This window comes from Pyxicephalus adspersus, chromosome 3 (genome assembly GCF_032062135.1).
Source record: "Pyxicephalus adspersus chromosome 3, UCB_Pads_2.0, whole genome shotgun sequence".
Lineage (NCBI taxonomy): Eukaryota > Metazoa > Chordata > Amphibia > Anura > Pyxicephalidae > Pyxicephalus > Pyxicephalus adspersus.
The window spans coordinates 23,952,697-23,966,138 of record NC_092860.1 but is presented as its reverse complement, the minus strand read 5'-3'; the positions used below and the strand labels follow the sequence as shown (position 1 = coordinate 23,966,138).

Genomic DNA, 13,442 nt, shown 5'->3' with positions numbered 1-13,442 from the left:
TTACTGTGTGTATATATGGGGAGATGTATCTATATTACATACTACTACTACCCCCAATATACAGCCCAATATACCTATTATTACTGTGTGTATATGGGAGGATGTACCTGTACTGCATACTACTACTACCCCCAATTTACACCCCAATATACCTATTACTGTGTGTATATATGGGGAGATGTATCTATATTACATACTACTACTACCCCCAATATACACCCCAATATTCCTATTGTTGCTATGTGAGTTCTGTGTCCCCGGCATCCAGCTCTGAGCTTTACATGCGTATGTCTTTGTGTTTAGAGGATTGCACTCAGGCAGACATCACCTCTCCTTTCTGTAATAAGCCTGATCACAGTTTTCTAATACGGATTGTTAGTTTGGGATTATTGGATAGTAGCAGCTCTTAAGCTGCGTACACACCTGCAATTTTTCTCGTTGGAAAGGATCTTTCACGATCCTTTCCAACGAGAAAAGACTGCACGATGCATGAACGATGCTGTACATACAGCACCGTTCATGCTCTATGGAGAGGGGAGGGGGAGAGCGACGGAGCGGCACCCTGTTGCGCGCTCTCCCCTTCCCTTTCATTACGATCGGTCGTCGTCCATCGTCCATGGATCCGCCAGGACGGTCGTCGGACGATGGACGACGACCGACTGTACACACGGCAGATTTTCGCCCGATAATTGGCCGATACCGATTATCGGGCGAGAAAAATTTGCCGTGTGTACGCAGCTTTAGTTCTTTGCCCATTATGGTAGGTGTACTCTGTAGGTGAGGTAAGTGCACTCCCTCGTCCTCCAACAGTGGAACATTTGTAGTGAATTTTCACCTAGCTTAACGCCTGAAATGAGCTGGCCCTGGTTTTAGGTGACCCCACATGTGCATAGTTTATACATGGGTTGATATTTGGTGAATGAATGCCAGTACTATCTGGGTTACTACTAGACACAAGTTCTTGTTCTGAATCTGTGCTTCTTAGCCTGACCCAGCCTGTTACTTTGTATTGCTTTAATTCTGGTTTATGTAATTGTTTCTTCTGGTATTGATCTTGCTGTTTCCCTTGACTGTGATTTAGTAAAATTAGTCTTTTAGTCAGGTATTTAATGCAGTTTTTCCTATGCTTTGTATCCTAACCTGCTACCCAGTTTTGTGAATTGCTGTAGAATTGTTGATTTTGGACTTTTTGGTACTTCTGCATCTCCACACCTTTGCAACTACCGTTGTTACCAGAAAGGTAAATCTGAAGGCTGCATACAGCCAGATCTGCCACTCATTGAAGGGTAAAATCTCTATAGATTATATTTTATTGGAGCTCAGACCTGTTTTTTTTCCCCACGGCTCTTATTCACATTTCCTGTATAATCAATATGCATCATTTAAAGAAATGTCATGACAGCAGTTTCTGTTCCAGCTTTCAGACATTAATATGTAAATATACCTTTTATATACATTGCTCCTTTGGAGCTATCTTCTGTCTGAGGGATGGGAGAGGTGCAGCAGTCTTCCCAGTCACATAGGAGGCTCCTGACAGCTGCAGCCCAGTCAAACTGGAATTTACAGATGTGTTCAGAATAATAGCAGTCCCACATTACTAACCTGATCAGTCTGTTTTGGGTGATTTTTATACAGGTAGTCCCTGAGTTATAAACATCCGACATATGGACGCCTCCTAGATAAGAACAGGGCTTCCCTGCTCACTGTGTGCAGAATGGAGGGTTGAAGGGGGCAGTTTGCATGCTGACCTGAGCTGCCTCTTGTAACTCTTTAATGGCCAAGACAAACTCTGCAGTTGTTTTTTTGCATATCAAAGCACGGCTTTCTGCAGAAGCTAATGAATGTCTAGGCTCCATAAAGTTTTTTTTTTTCTGCTTTGTTTGTGATTAACTCACAGTGATGATTTTATACAGTAACTGACACCACGCTGCCTAATAATATGCTGAGACAAACATCTGTCCTCATTGCATTTATTAAAATAATGTACCGGTTCCAACTTGCATACAAATTCAGCTTAAGAACAAACCTACAGTCCCTGTTTCGTATGTAACACGGGGAATACCTTTCTACATGACAAATTTACTAGTACTACTAGTATTAATTTACTAGTAGGTGTAGAAGAATATTAGAAAACCAACAGGCATGACGTGCATACTTTTGATTCTTTGTAAATAAATCATTGATTAAAAATTCATAGTAATAGCAGCGTGGAGTTCATTTTTTGAGGTTGTTCATTCTTTGAAATAACAGGTGATATTAATAACCCTTATTTAGGAAAAATGGGTTGTTCCAGACATTGTTCAAATGAACAGCAAATTTTATTTAAAAAGTTTCTTGGAGAGGGACAAACATATAAAGAAAATGATCAGCTGTTCAGCTAAAATGATCTCAAATGCTTTAAAATGGCAACCAAAACCGGAAAGACGTGGAAGAAAATGGAAATCTACCATTCAAATAGAAGATTAGCCAAATTGTCAAAGACTCAGCCCATGATCAACTTCAGGAAGAGCAAAGGAGGGCAGAAGTTACCTGTGAGTACTGTTACAATTAGAAGACTCCTATGTGTAGCCAAGCTATCGACAAGAAGCTCCGGCAAAGTCCCAATGTTGAAAAAAAGACGCGATGAACAGGTTACTATAGGGAAATGATGCTACATTTTGTGGACTGAGGAAAGCAAAATTGTTCTTTTTGGGTCTAGGGGCCGCAAACAGTTTCAAACGACTGCCAAACATGGACTGCAAGCTACTGTACACTGTGAAGACTGTGAAGCATGGTGGTGCAAACATCATGATATGGTGCTGTTTCTCATACTGTGGTGTTGGGCCCATTTAACACAATCCAGGGATCATTGATCAGTTTAAATACATCAAAATACTTGAAGAGATCATGTTGCCCTATGCTAAGGAGGTAATGCTTTGAACAGCCTATATCACATATTGTTCCATTTTGTTCTGTTTCTGTAAAGGAATGAATAATATGATATATGATAATATGAAGCCTATATGTGATCAAAGAAGTTCTTTCTAATTTATTAGAAAGGTGAAAAATAATTGAAAAAAAATACTACTAATACACTAAGTAGATCTTTGATCAGTTTTATTCTTGCAATAGATATGTTTTTAATGATGACAAAACTGCTACAGATGCTATAGGCCTACCATTGTAAATGTCTTCAATGAATTAGATATTGGTCATTGTTCTCCCCAGCACTTTTTAGCGGGGTGCACCACCCATCACTTTTCAGAAACCACTTGGCTGTTGTTGGGTGGTTACTGAAGAGTTGGGTCACAAAACAGGGGCCACCACACGCTTAAATAAATTTCTGAGTTGAGCACTGTCTATTATCCAATTTCTGCTTATTTCTCTGGTGTTTCTGAACACTGCGAGGTGTAATATGTTGGCAATATAAAAATACTGTCTAATAATAACATTCACCTGGATTCTGCCTGTATCATTCTCATATTGTCTTTTCTGTATGAAAGAAATCAATTCATCTTTTCAGTATGTTGGAACTAGGCTCTTGGATTCTTCCCCCTTTTCCAATACAGAGTTATACGCTCATTGGTTTGAGTTCTTCAGTGTATAGATATTGCATGATGCCTATTTTAAAAACAGGTCTCGGAGATTTTACCATTTCTAAAATGGTGCAAATGTAATAGGGATACTATAAAGGGCCTACAACATACAGGTGAGTTCCTATCTCTTACCTGTCCCCAGAACTATGTCAGTTGCCAGCATAGGGGCTCCAGGATAAATGGTTAGATCAGGGAGAATTGTATTCATGAAGATTACCCCAAGGCAAAGCGTCTTAATTCAGAACATCCTTGAGAACTCTCTGAAGTGCTCAGGGTAGAGCGGCACAGCAGTTGGGTATAGCTGTCATACACCTGCCCTGCGCTACTTTAGTGCTACATTTATCTATGGAGGTAGAATACAACTTACTACAAGATTACCATACTAAACATTTGGTAAATACTGATGTATAATGTCTCAAACACTGTATTTTCTTTTCTGATATACTATAAATATTCTACATGGTGCATAATTAATGTATTCAGAAGAATGTGACCTTTTGACGACTCCACACAGACTGTATCCTGCTATGCTCCCTCTTCTCATTGCTATTGTTTCTACTAGATTTCAACAATTTGATTTTGAGCCAGTGAATTCCTTAGTTTTCTTCCTTGTTATCTTTTATCCAGTTTTGTGTTTTTTTTTTATGTTTTTAGTATGTTTTCCTTTCTGAAAAACCCAATAAAAAAAAAAAACATTACAATTGACATTATCATTGAGGAAGGAGTTTATGGACCCTGTGAGTACTGAAATGGGAACTTATACACCTTTATTGCTTAGGGTTCTCACTTTAAAGCAAGATTTACCTTTAACAGATTGTAAGCTCTCACTGTCTGTATTAGTCTGTCATCTGCAATGCCTATTTAATGTACAGTGCTGCGTAATATGTTGGCGCTATATAAATCCTGTTTATTAATAATAATAATAATAATAAGGCGGTTCCTCCAGTTACAGTTCAATCATCCGGCCAATGTATCCTTGTTATTTCTTTATTTTCCACACAGGAAGGAGTAAGATAAACAAGCTTCAACTTCTGATAGTTTGGAGAAGTAAAAATAAGCAAGCCATAGGCAGAAAACAGGACCAATCAATCAATCAATCAATCAATCATCTCTTTACTTTTAAAGCAGTGTTATCCATCTCTAGTCCATATGTTGCACAAAAAGGCCAGCACTTCAAATTTTCATTTTCTGACTCTTTATAATCCACAGTGCTCAACCCAGAACATTTTTTTAAGCTGGGTGGGAAGAAATTGTAGGCGGGTAGCAGCCCCTGTATTGTAACCCAACTCTTCAGTAACCACCCAAAAACAGCCGGGTGGCTGCAGAAAAGTGCTGGGTGGTGCACCCAGCTAAAAGGGTCTGAGGAAAACACTGATCCAAACCTCACTCAATGTATCTCTCCTAGGGGTACCTAAAGAAAACAATGTGTGTGGATCGTGGCCCTTGTTACAGTATGTTTATGTTATGGAACAAACACCAGATCCTTTGCTGGTAATGGACTGTGGATTACAAGATCAACAAGGCAGAGTCCTCTTTTTTTCATAAATAACCTAAAGGTTTACCCATAAAGGAATAGAAAGAACCTAAAAAGAAATGATCAAGTTGTGGAAAAGGATACTTCCCTTTCATAAAGTAGGTAAGGAATAATTCAATAAATGCCAGAAATTAGATGCAGGATTATCACCAGTATTCAAAGATTTTGACTTGTCGATTAAAGACCTGGTCATTCTCAAACACCAGGCATAGTGTTTTCTTACAAAGGGCTTCCAGCTCTTCTTCAATGGCGGAAGCTTTAGCAGCAACATTTGTTACAAGAAATGTCAATATCTGGAGAGAGCAATTTTTTTAGCATTTAGTCCAGAAACATGGTCCAGGATATCTTCTTTATGTATTAAATGGTCGACGTTTGGAACAGCAAAGCATTGGCATATTTTATTACAGCACCCTTTATAAAATAAGATACATAGGAGAAGAAATAATTGAATTACTGCTTATCTGAAAAAATAAAAAGGATCTTTTATTTGGCTTGGCTTGTTTGACATCTCATGTAAGCAAATAGATGTTTCCATGAAGTAAGCAAGAAGTTTTAACCAGAAAAAGAAAAAAAATCTCTTCATGACTACATTAAAAAGAAGAAATCCAGAATATCTTCATCCTGTACGTCTGAATATTAGGCCCTAAAGATCTGAAGAAAAGAATTTGTCTTGTGACCGACAAAAATATTTGAAATAATCCTTAAGGAACATTTGCCAATTCTTGCATTCAACACTGTGTTCATGTGGAATATTTTGAATCTAAGTTGTGATTTCCATTACCCTATTGTCTAGGTATGGGTATGAAAAGCAATGGCTCTTTATGAATGAGTAATTTAATACATTTCTAGCATGTAAAAATGTGAATGGAAATCACTTTCTTAACAATTCATTGGATCAAAAAGTTCTTTTATTTAGGTTTTTTTTTTTTCTGAAGCCAGATGTAGGTATAATACCAGTACTGTCATATATTTAAAGAAGTAATATGCAGTAGTAACTTCTCAATGTAGCTGGAAGCCACATCCCAAACAGCCATTTGAACAATAACCAAAATCGGATAAGAGAAAGGGCCCTCTTCTTAACTCTTCTTCCGTATCTTCGTACGTAACCCTATCTCATACTGCGCAGGCGTGAGATTGGGTTATGTAGATGGGGAAAAAAGAGTGCCGATCTCGATGCGCATGCGTGTGCCATTGTTCCCTCCCATTAAAGAGAAGACCTGCGCAGAAGGAGGAGCCAGAGACTCCTGGGATGCGACATATGTATCCCAGGAGGCTCTGCGCTCCCATTCTGTCTTGATCGCCTTTAAAAAGGCAATTTTTACTTTATATTAAAAGGGTTGTCTACCTTTTTATGTAAAGTAAAAATTTTGAGTTTAGGTCCACTTTAAGGTAGCCAATTACCATAATATACATAATTTAAAATGCTAGCAACCTTTATTAAATTCCATAAAAAATAAATACAACCTAACATGCTAATGAAAATATGGTCTTATTTTTTAACTTTGTGTTACTGAGTCCTATTTGTATAAACAATAAATGACACCAACATAAATTCTAATTTTAATAAAGAATATTAAACAACAATATTTACAGCACATAATTTTGGAAAACTCACAAAAGGCTCACTTAGGAGATCACTTGAGGAAATAAACTCTAGCCAGTTGCTCCTAAACTTCCAAGCTCTGCAATCACATATGGAGCGGGCGGCAATGGAGACGAGCATACCAGGACCCATTATATATGAAGGATGGAGGGAAAAAAGTTCACAATTCTTATAACCCCTTTTTCTCTATATAAAAAAAAAAAAAATAAAACTAGTTTCCAGCTTTAACTACATAATAACACAATGTGAACGACCCACTTTATGCTATTCTTCCGTGTAACTTTATGTCGATTCTGATGTTTACCATTGCAAGCTAGGGACTGGAAAAAGGTAATCTCTTTGTTTTTTATTGAGAGGTTTGTTAAGGCCCTAAAGGTATTAAAGTATTTAGGTAATATGGATCAAATGGACCGCCTGACTCTGCTGTGTGATAACTGGATAGGCCCTTCCAAGAAAATCAAATACCCTTCCTGTAAGAGCAGTTTCTGCATTGTGGATTAAACATGCCTTGGAATCTGTATGTCCTGCTTGTTAACATCCATTAGTTGATGAACTTTAATACAGATACATTGAAAATGGATTTGTACACCATTTGGAAAATATATATACACGTGTATGTATGTATGTATATATATATATATATATATATATATATATATATATATATATATATGTGTGTGTGTGTATATATATATATATGTGTATATATATATATATATATATACATATATATATACATACACATTGCTTAACCCAGGATTTTTATAAGCTGGGTGCAAAGAAGCTGGCTGTAGGTGGGTGGCAGCCCCTGTATTGTGGCCCAGCTTTTCTGTAACCACCCAAAAACAGCCGTGTGGTTACTGAAAAGTGCCAAGCGGGGAGAACACTGGTGTGTGTGTGTGTGTGTGTCATTTTTATCTTGTTATTTATCCTTTATTATCTTCCCAATACCATTCATTGCATTTCTCCCCATATTGTCTGATTTGTTGACACGCTTTATCTTTGAAATGATTTTGTTGGACCTGTTTTAGCTATTTTAGTTTAATGCTATAGTTTAACGTCATTCTTCCTGTAGATGCACAACAACCTCCCTTTACACAGTGGGGCATAAAAGGAATATGTAATACAGAATGATGTAATAGCAATATACCAACCTGTCCAGGAGCCCTGTGGACCGCTAAATTCATCCTATATCCATCTTCGGATTGTGTGATTTGGTAAAGGCTTTGTCTTCTGTGTTACACTTCACTTATGTAAATAATATTTATGAAATTTCTGGTGGTTCTGCTAGCTGATACGTTTATATTAACAATTGTGGATGTAATATGGAAGCCAGTAGGCAGGTTCGATGAGGGAATGTCTGTGTGCTTTCATTTATGTCATGGAAAATAAGCCAACTGCATACAAGTTAGTACATCAACACCTTGTATTTAACAAGCTGCATGAACTGAGTTGGCGTTGTTTGTTTTATATATCTTGGTCATAAAGCAGTTTTATGAAAAGGTGTTGGGTGTACAGCACGTCTGTCCTTTGATATTTATGTTATATTTTTATGTTTTGTAATCCCCTTTGTTAAATCAACCTAATAAATCTATTTTAAATCTAAATTGAGAACGTTATACAGTATTCTCCCCAGCCCCTTTTAGCTGGCGCACCACACTACACTTTTCATTAGCTGGCAGGGTGTTTTTGAATGGTTACTGAAAAGTTTGGTCACAATACAGTGATGCCACCCACCTACAGTTTCTTCCCACCCAGCTTAAAAAAAGTTCTGGGGATACCACTGAACATATGAGAAGTATGAGGGCTGACGTTTACCCAGCACTGTTTTAACTCTTACAAAGCACACATAATTTTTCTTTCTTTTCCTCAGGGTCGCATGGAATATTTGGTGAAATGGAAAGGCTGGTCTCAAAAGTAAGTAGGCTTTTTTTTTCAATAAATATTTCATTTTAAATACAGCATATGTTTTTACTAATTGATTTGTTGTGATTTTTGTTACCATTCTGACAAAGCACTAACTTTGCTAGGTATTGTTGGACCTGTAAGCATCATCATACCTATGATGGGCAACCTCACAAACCAATAGTAATTTTCAGGAGGTAGGTAGGAGTGGGCACACTTTAATACTATCAAGAAAATAAAAACCAAAGCGCTTCATACCTGTAGCAGTCCCCCCTCCTCCCATTTCAGGGATGTTCCTTATGGGTGATAAATCTGACTTTAGATTTTATTTAATTTATCTAGCACCTAGTGTCATGTAAAATGGGGCAGAAGTTGTTGTTTTTTTTTTTTTTTTTAATTATTTATTTTTGTTTAAAAAGCTATGCACAAATGTAGTGTTACAATTCAAAGAAAAATTCCTATATCAAGGCAATGATCACAGATATGCTAAATAGACTTAATGTTGCTAATCTTCAGATTTTTTTTTTTTCCGTAGGGCTAGTTTTGTTCAAACCATTTGGCCCAGTCTCTGAACAGGCCTTCAGTCCAGCGAACTAGCTCGTTTCTATTTCCGTAGTATATTTTATGATTCAGAATCTCGAAAAATTAAAGCAAATATACTGATATATGTATAATTTTTGTTTTAGTTTTATAATAACCACTTTGTTCATGGTACACTATGGGCATTTAGAACACAAGTTAAGATTTAATAGATCTCCATAGTTTTACGAATTGTATAGAAAATTTAACTTTTCAATATTACATAAAAGCGAATCATTTTCCAAAAAAAAAAAAAACTTACACTAACATGCATATTGTGGTTATGAATTTTCTGCAAAAGTCTGCAACATAAAAAAAACAAAACAAATATCAGAAAAAAGATCCTTATTTTCAATACATTTTTATTGAAGTTTTTCATGTTTTAAACAATACAAAACATTTAAGGGAAACACAAGATCCAATGTAAAAAAAAAATGGCACATAGTTACATACTTGCCAGGGTATATGAGATGATGGAATCGCCATCAACATAATGCGAATTAACCAACCAAGCTTCCAAACATTTAAAAACGGGAGCAATAAAAGACAATGGGATGGGCATAGGGCACAGACAAGGGAAGAGTGGGTAGGGGTCTTGTGGTCTTATCTTGTGTGACTAGAGACTTATCCAGCTAGTCCAGTAATCATAGATTTAATAACGTAGAATCAAGGTCAGGCGAGCTATGATGGTCTAGCCATGGTGACCATACCTTAAAGAAGCTCTGCAGGGAGCCCCGTGTTATTGCGGTCATCCTTTCTGGGGTCATGGTATTCATAACCCTGGATATTACTGCTGCAAAATTTAGTGTGAGTTTCTTCCAGCCTTCAGCTATTGTCTGGATTCCGGCCAAGAAAGCAAAGGAAAGGCTAATTTATGGGATACCAATGTAGGGTAGGCATAGGTCTATGTAAAAGGGCCTTCCATGGGTCTCTCTGCAAGGGAACCTACAGTACTGTCCTCAGGTGGTTGTATACCTGAATCCAAAGGCATTAAACTTTAGGGCGCTTCCATTTATATGTAGAAGCCAGCCTTTAATGTACTTTTAACACCTAAGGTCTATACAATTTATTAACATCCTATTTTTCCTACTGCTTTTTTCCCCCTAATACTAGAGGTAGACTCCTTGTTATCTGGCACAGAGAACTGGGGGATTGGTAGTTTATGGATAAATGTAGTTTCTGGTTGCTTGAAAGTAACTATTAAAATACTATTAATATAAATCAATAGAGGAACAATAGCACTGTAGTACACTATATGCAGAATATGACCAGTTACAAATCCACCTATTGTCTGATAAGTATACCTGTACTGTATAATCACACTGTCCCACAGGAAGAACAGGGCAGTGTAATGGCAGCAGTAGAAACAAAGTTTATACCTTATTGTTACTACCCAGGAAAGCAGTGAACGTCCTAAATATGGATGTGTTGGGGAGCTGAGAAAGCATGGGGAAATGCGGGAGTGATGCATGAAGCATCCACTTACTAACAGCATGCAGTTTAAACAGCCGTTTTTTTTTATATAAACACATCCATAGATGTCATATCTTCATGAGCTATTGTTTATAACCCTGTGGGTAATGTCATAAGGCATGGGCTCCTTTGCATACCAGTGCTTCAGAATCCTAGGCTGTTTTTGTCTGCATGCGTTGACACCTCTGGTGATTTTGAAGTTCTTTTGCTGCCTCCTGCACATTCCTGTTGACCCATCACTTGGAAGGGCTGCCCGCACCGGCCAGTGGGGATGTGTAAGTGGCAGAATGGGGGTGGGCAAACTTCAGCACTACCAGGAAGTGTTGGTGGCTTTGCAGACAAAATAGCCCACTCTCCAATCGCAGATCTGAGCCTGTGGGGTTATGTCATCATGACGTGACACCCGAGAGCGGGAAGATGGACTTGCAGAAAGGTACGTTTTTCATGGACCTGTGTAGAAAATTGCTCAGGAGCTTTTATTACGCTTTTTAGGAGAATGGTTGCAATCATGATTATATTGCAGGAGCACAAAGCCAGTCAACCATTGTGACTTGATAGTGCTGTATTCTTTCAATGCAAGTCTATTATTCAAAACATGGTGCTTAAATGCTATGAATCACTCAACTCAATTTTTTTCTGGAAGCGAGGGGAATTTCCTTAATAGAACATTGAACATGTTTTACGTCTTTTCCCACTCCTTTACTGCTCTCTATATCTGTGATGGACAGAATTTTTCTTATCTTAGCTTGTACAAATGACTGATTTTTTTTGTCACCCAAAACAAACATCCGTAGTTGTCTCTGACGTTGTTGTCTCCAGCATCTCCATAGCTGTACTGACGTCATTTAGTGATCATAATCACTAAATGACCCATAGGAATGACTGCTGTTGTTTCTTAATGCATAGGATGCAACTCTGTTTCCTCTCCCCTCTCCTTGGCCTTTAGAAGAGAACTGTTCTGTGTGCACAACGGGCATTCATTTTATTGTTGATAAAAATAGGAAATTAAGATTTTCCAGCTACAAATATTATATCTTACAGGGTTACTTCCTTGTACTAACTCACAGTTTTGGAACAAAAAAGGTTTTCGTAGAGCTGGATATATTATCTGCCCTGGAAAACTTCTGCTTTCATGGCCTATGGTCACACTATTCCTGCTGAAGGGTCAGTAGATTTACAATTTAATACGGTCTTTCAACATAGATCCCAGGACCAGCAGTGGTAGAAGCCCATGGCAGCAGTGTTACTTTTGAAGACATTTTGAATATGTCTACGATGTATGTCTGCTTACTCTCCTATTCGCACTATTCCACCCCCCCACATTAATCTCATACTGAGCAGTGTGCATGGCCCTACGGACAAACGTTGCTCCCTACTCCCTTTGCTAGGAGAGAGATGGCTTTCAGCACCTTGCTGCCAAATCATTTCATGCAGCAAAATTAATTTAATAACACCTGAAATAACATCTCCTAGTAACCTTATAACTCAACTGAACTGATACATGTTTGCTGGTGTTTATAAGTTATGATGCAAATCATCTCACATAAAATGAATGCATTAAGAGGAAATCATATACTTTTTTTTTTACTAAGAGTATCATACCTTAAGTAACAAAAATAAGGCTGATTAAAAAAAAATAAAAACACTTGAAAATATTCGGTTGATGCAACTGAGTGAATATTTATGAAAGCAAATTCTTGTTCCCTTTGAATACCCAGCCATATGCAGTTTAGTTAAACAAGAATTTGCTTTTTACATGATTTAATAATAAATAATCTATTATTTTTTATTATCTCAACTTCAATTAATTTAATATTTAAAAAGAAGTTTTTTTTTTTAATTTGTGTAAACATTTTCAACTTCTTTACTAAATCAACCTCATTGTCTCCATCTTTCTAATGAACATGAGGTTCCTGCTTTACATTTTTTCCACCGAAAGAGAGAGAAAAGTGTAGATTTTTTTTTCCCCTAGATTAGGTAGTTAGCACTATGAGACTACATGTAATGACTTCTTCAAATTTTTTATGATCATTTCCAGTGGATAAATGAACAAACGCTGTACACACACATAAAATGTTCTGTTATATGAAGAGGCAAAGGCTGGAGTACGAGTGAACGCCATCCCATTGTGCACTCCACTATTGATGTTCTGATAATTGTTCGTTGATCTGCCGTGTTGGAATAATGAACGATGTTGGGCGACCACTGTACACGTCAGATTCCTGCCCTAGATGAGCACAACCGTTTGTCTCTGTTGACAATTATCTGACATGTGTACGCAGGCTAAGACTGTATATGATAACGTTAACATCCCATTGTTCTGTAGCGCTGCTTACTATGCCCTCATCATTCAATGGTGTTGTAAGGTTGCATACTATGTCAGTGGTTTCCATGTGCTATACATAAACTCATCACTTTCTTGCCGTTAGAGCTAGATATTATCTCATTAAAAATGTTCAATGGAAGCTTACTATTTATCCAAACCTGCTTTAAGATTGCATACTATGTTTAATCGTCCCACTGTTCTGTAAGACTGCACACTATGCCCTCATCATATTACTCTTCTATAAGGCTGCACACTGTGTCCTCGTCATATTACTCTTCTATAAGGCTGCACACTATGTCCTCATCATATTACTCTTCTATAAGGCTGCACACTGTGTCCTCATCATTTTACTCTTCTATAAGACTGCACACTGTGTCCTCGTCATATTACTCTTCTATAAGGCTGCACACTGTGTCCTCATCATTTTACTCTTCTATAAGACTGCAC

The 13,442-nt window shown here is 37.4% G+C and overlaps 1 protein-coding gene across 2 annotated transcripts in view; it reads left to right on the top strand.

Annotated features, from left to right (window-relative positions):
* Positions 1-13,442, top strand: part of CBX8 (chromobox 8) — a 21,323-nt gene that overhangs the window by 1,773 nt on the left and 6,108 nt on the right. Inside the window, exons 1-2 of one of the 2 annotated variants that reach the window (XM_072403958.1) lie at positions 7,667-7,929; positions 8,586-8,629. In XM_072403958.1, coding sequence (XP_072260059.1) covers positions 8,592-8,629 — 38 coding nt within the window. In that variant the 5' untranslated portion in view covers positions 7,667-7,929; positions 8,586-8,591. Of the gene's footprint in view, positions 1-7,666; positions 7,930-8,585; positions 8,630-13,442 lie in introns of those variants that run through there. The other variant, XM_072403957.1, reaches the window with a different exon arrangement.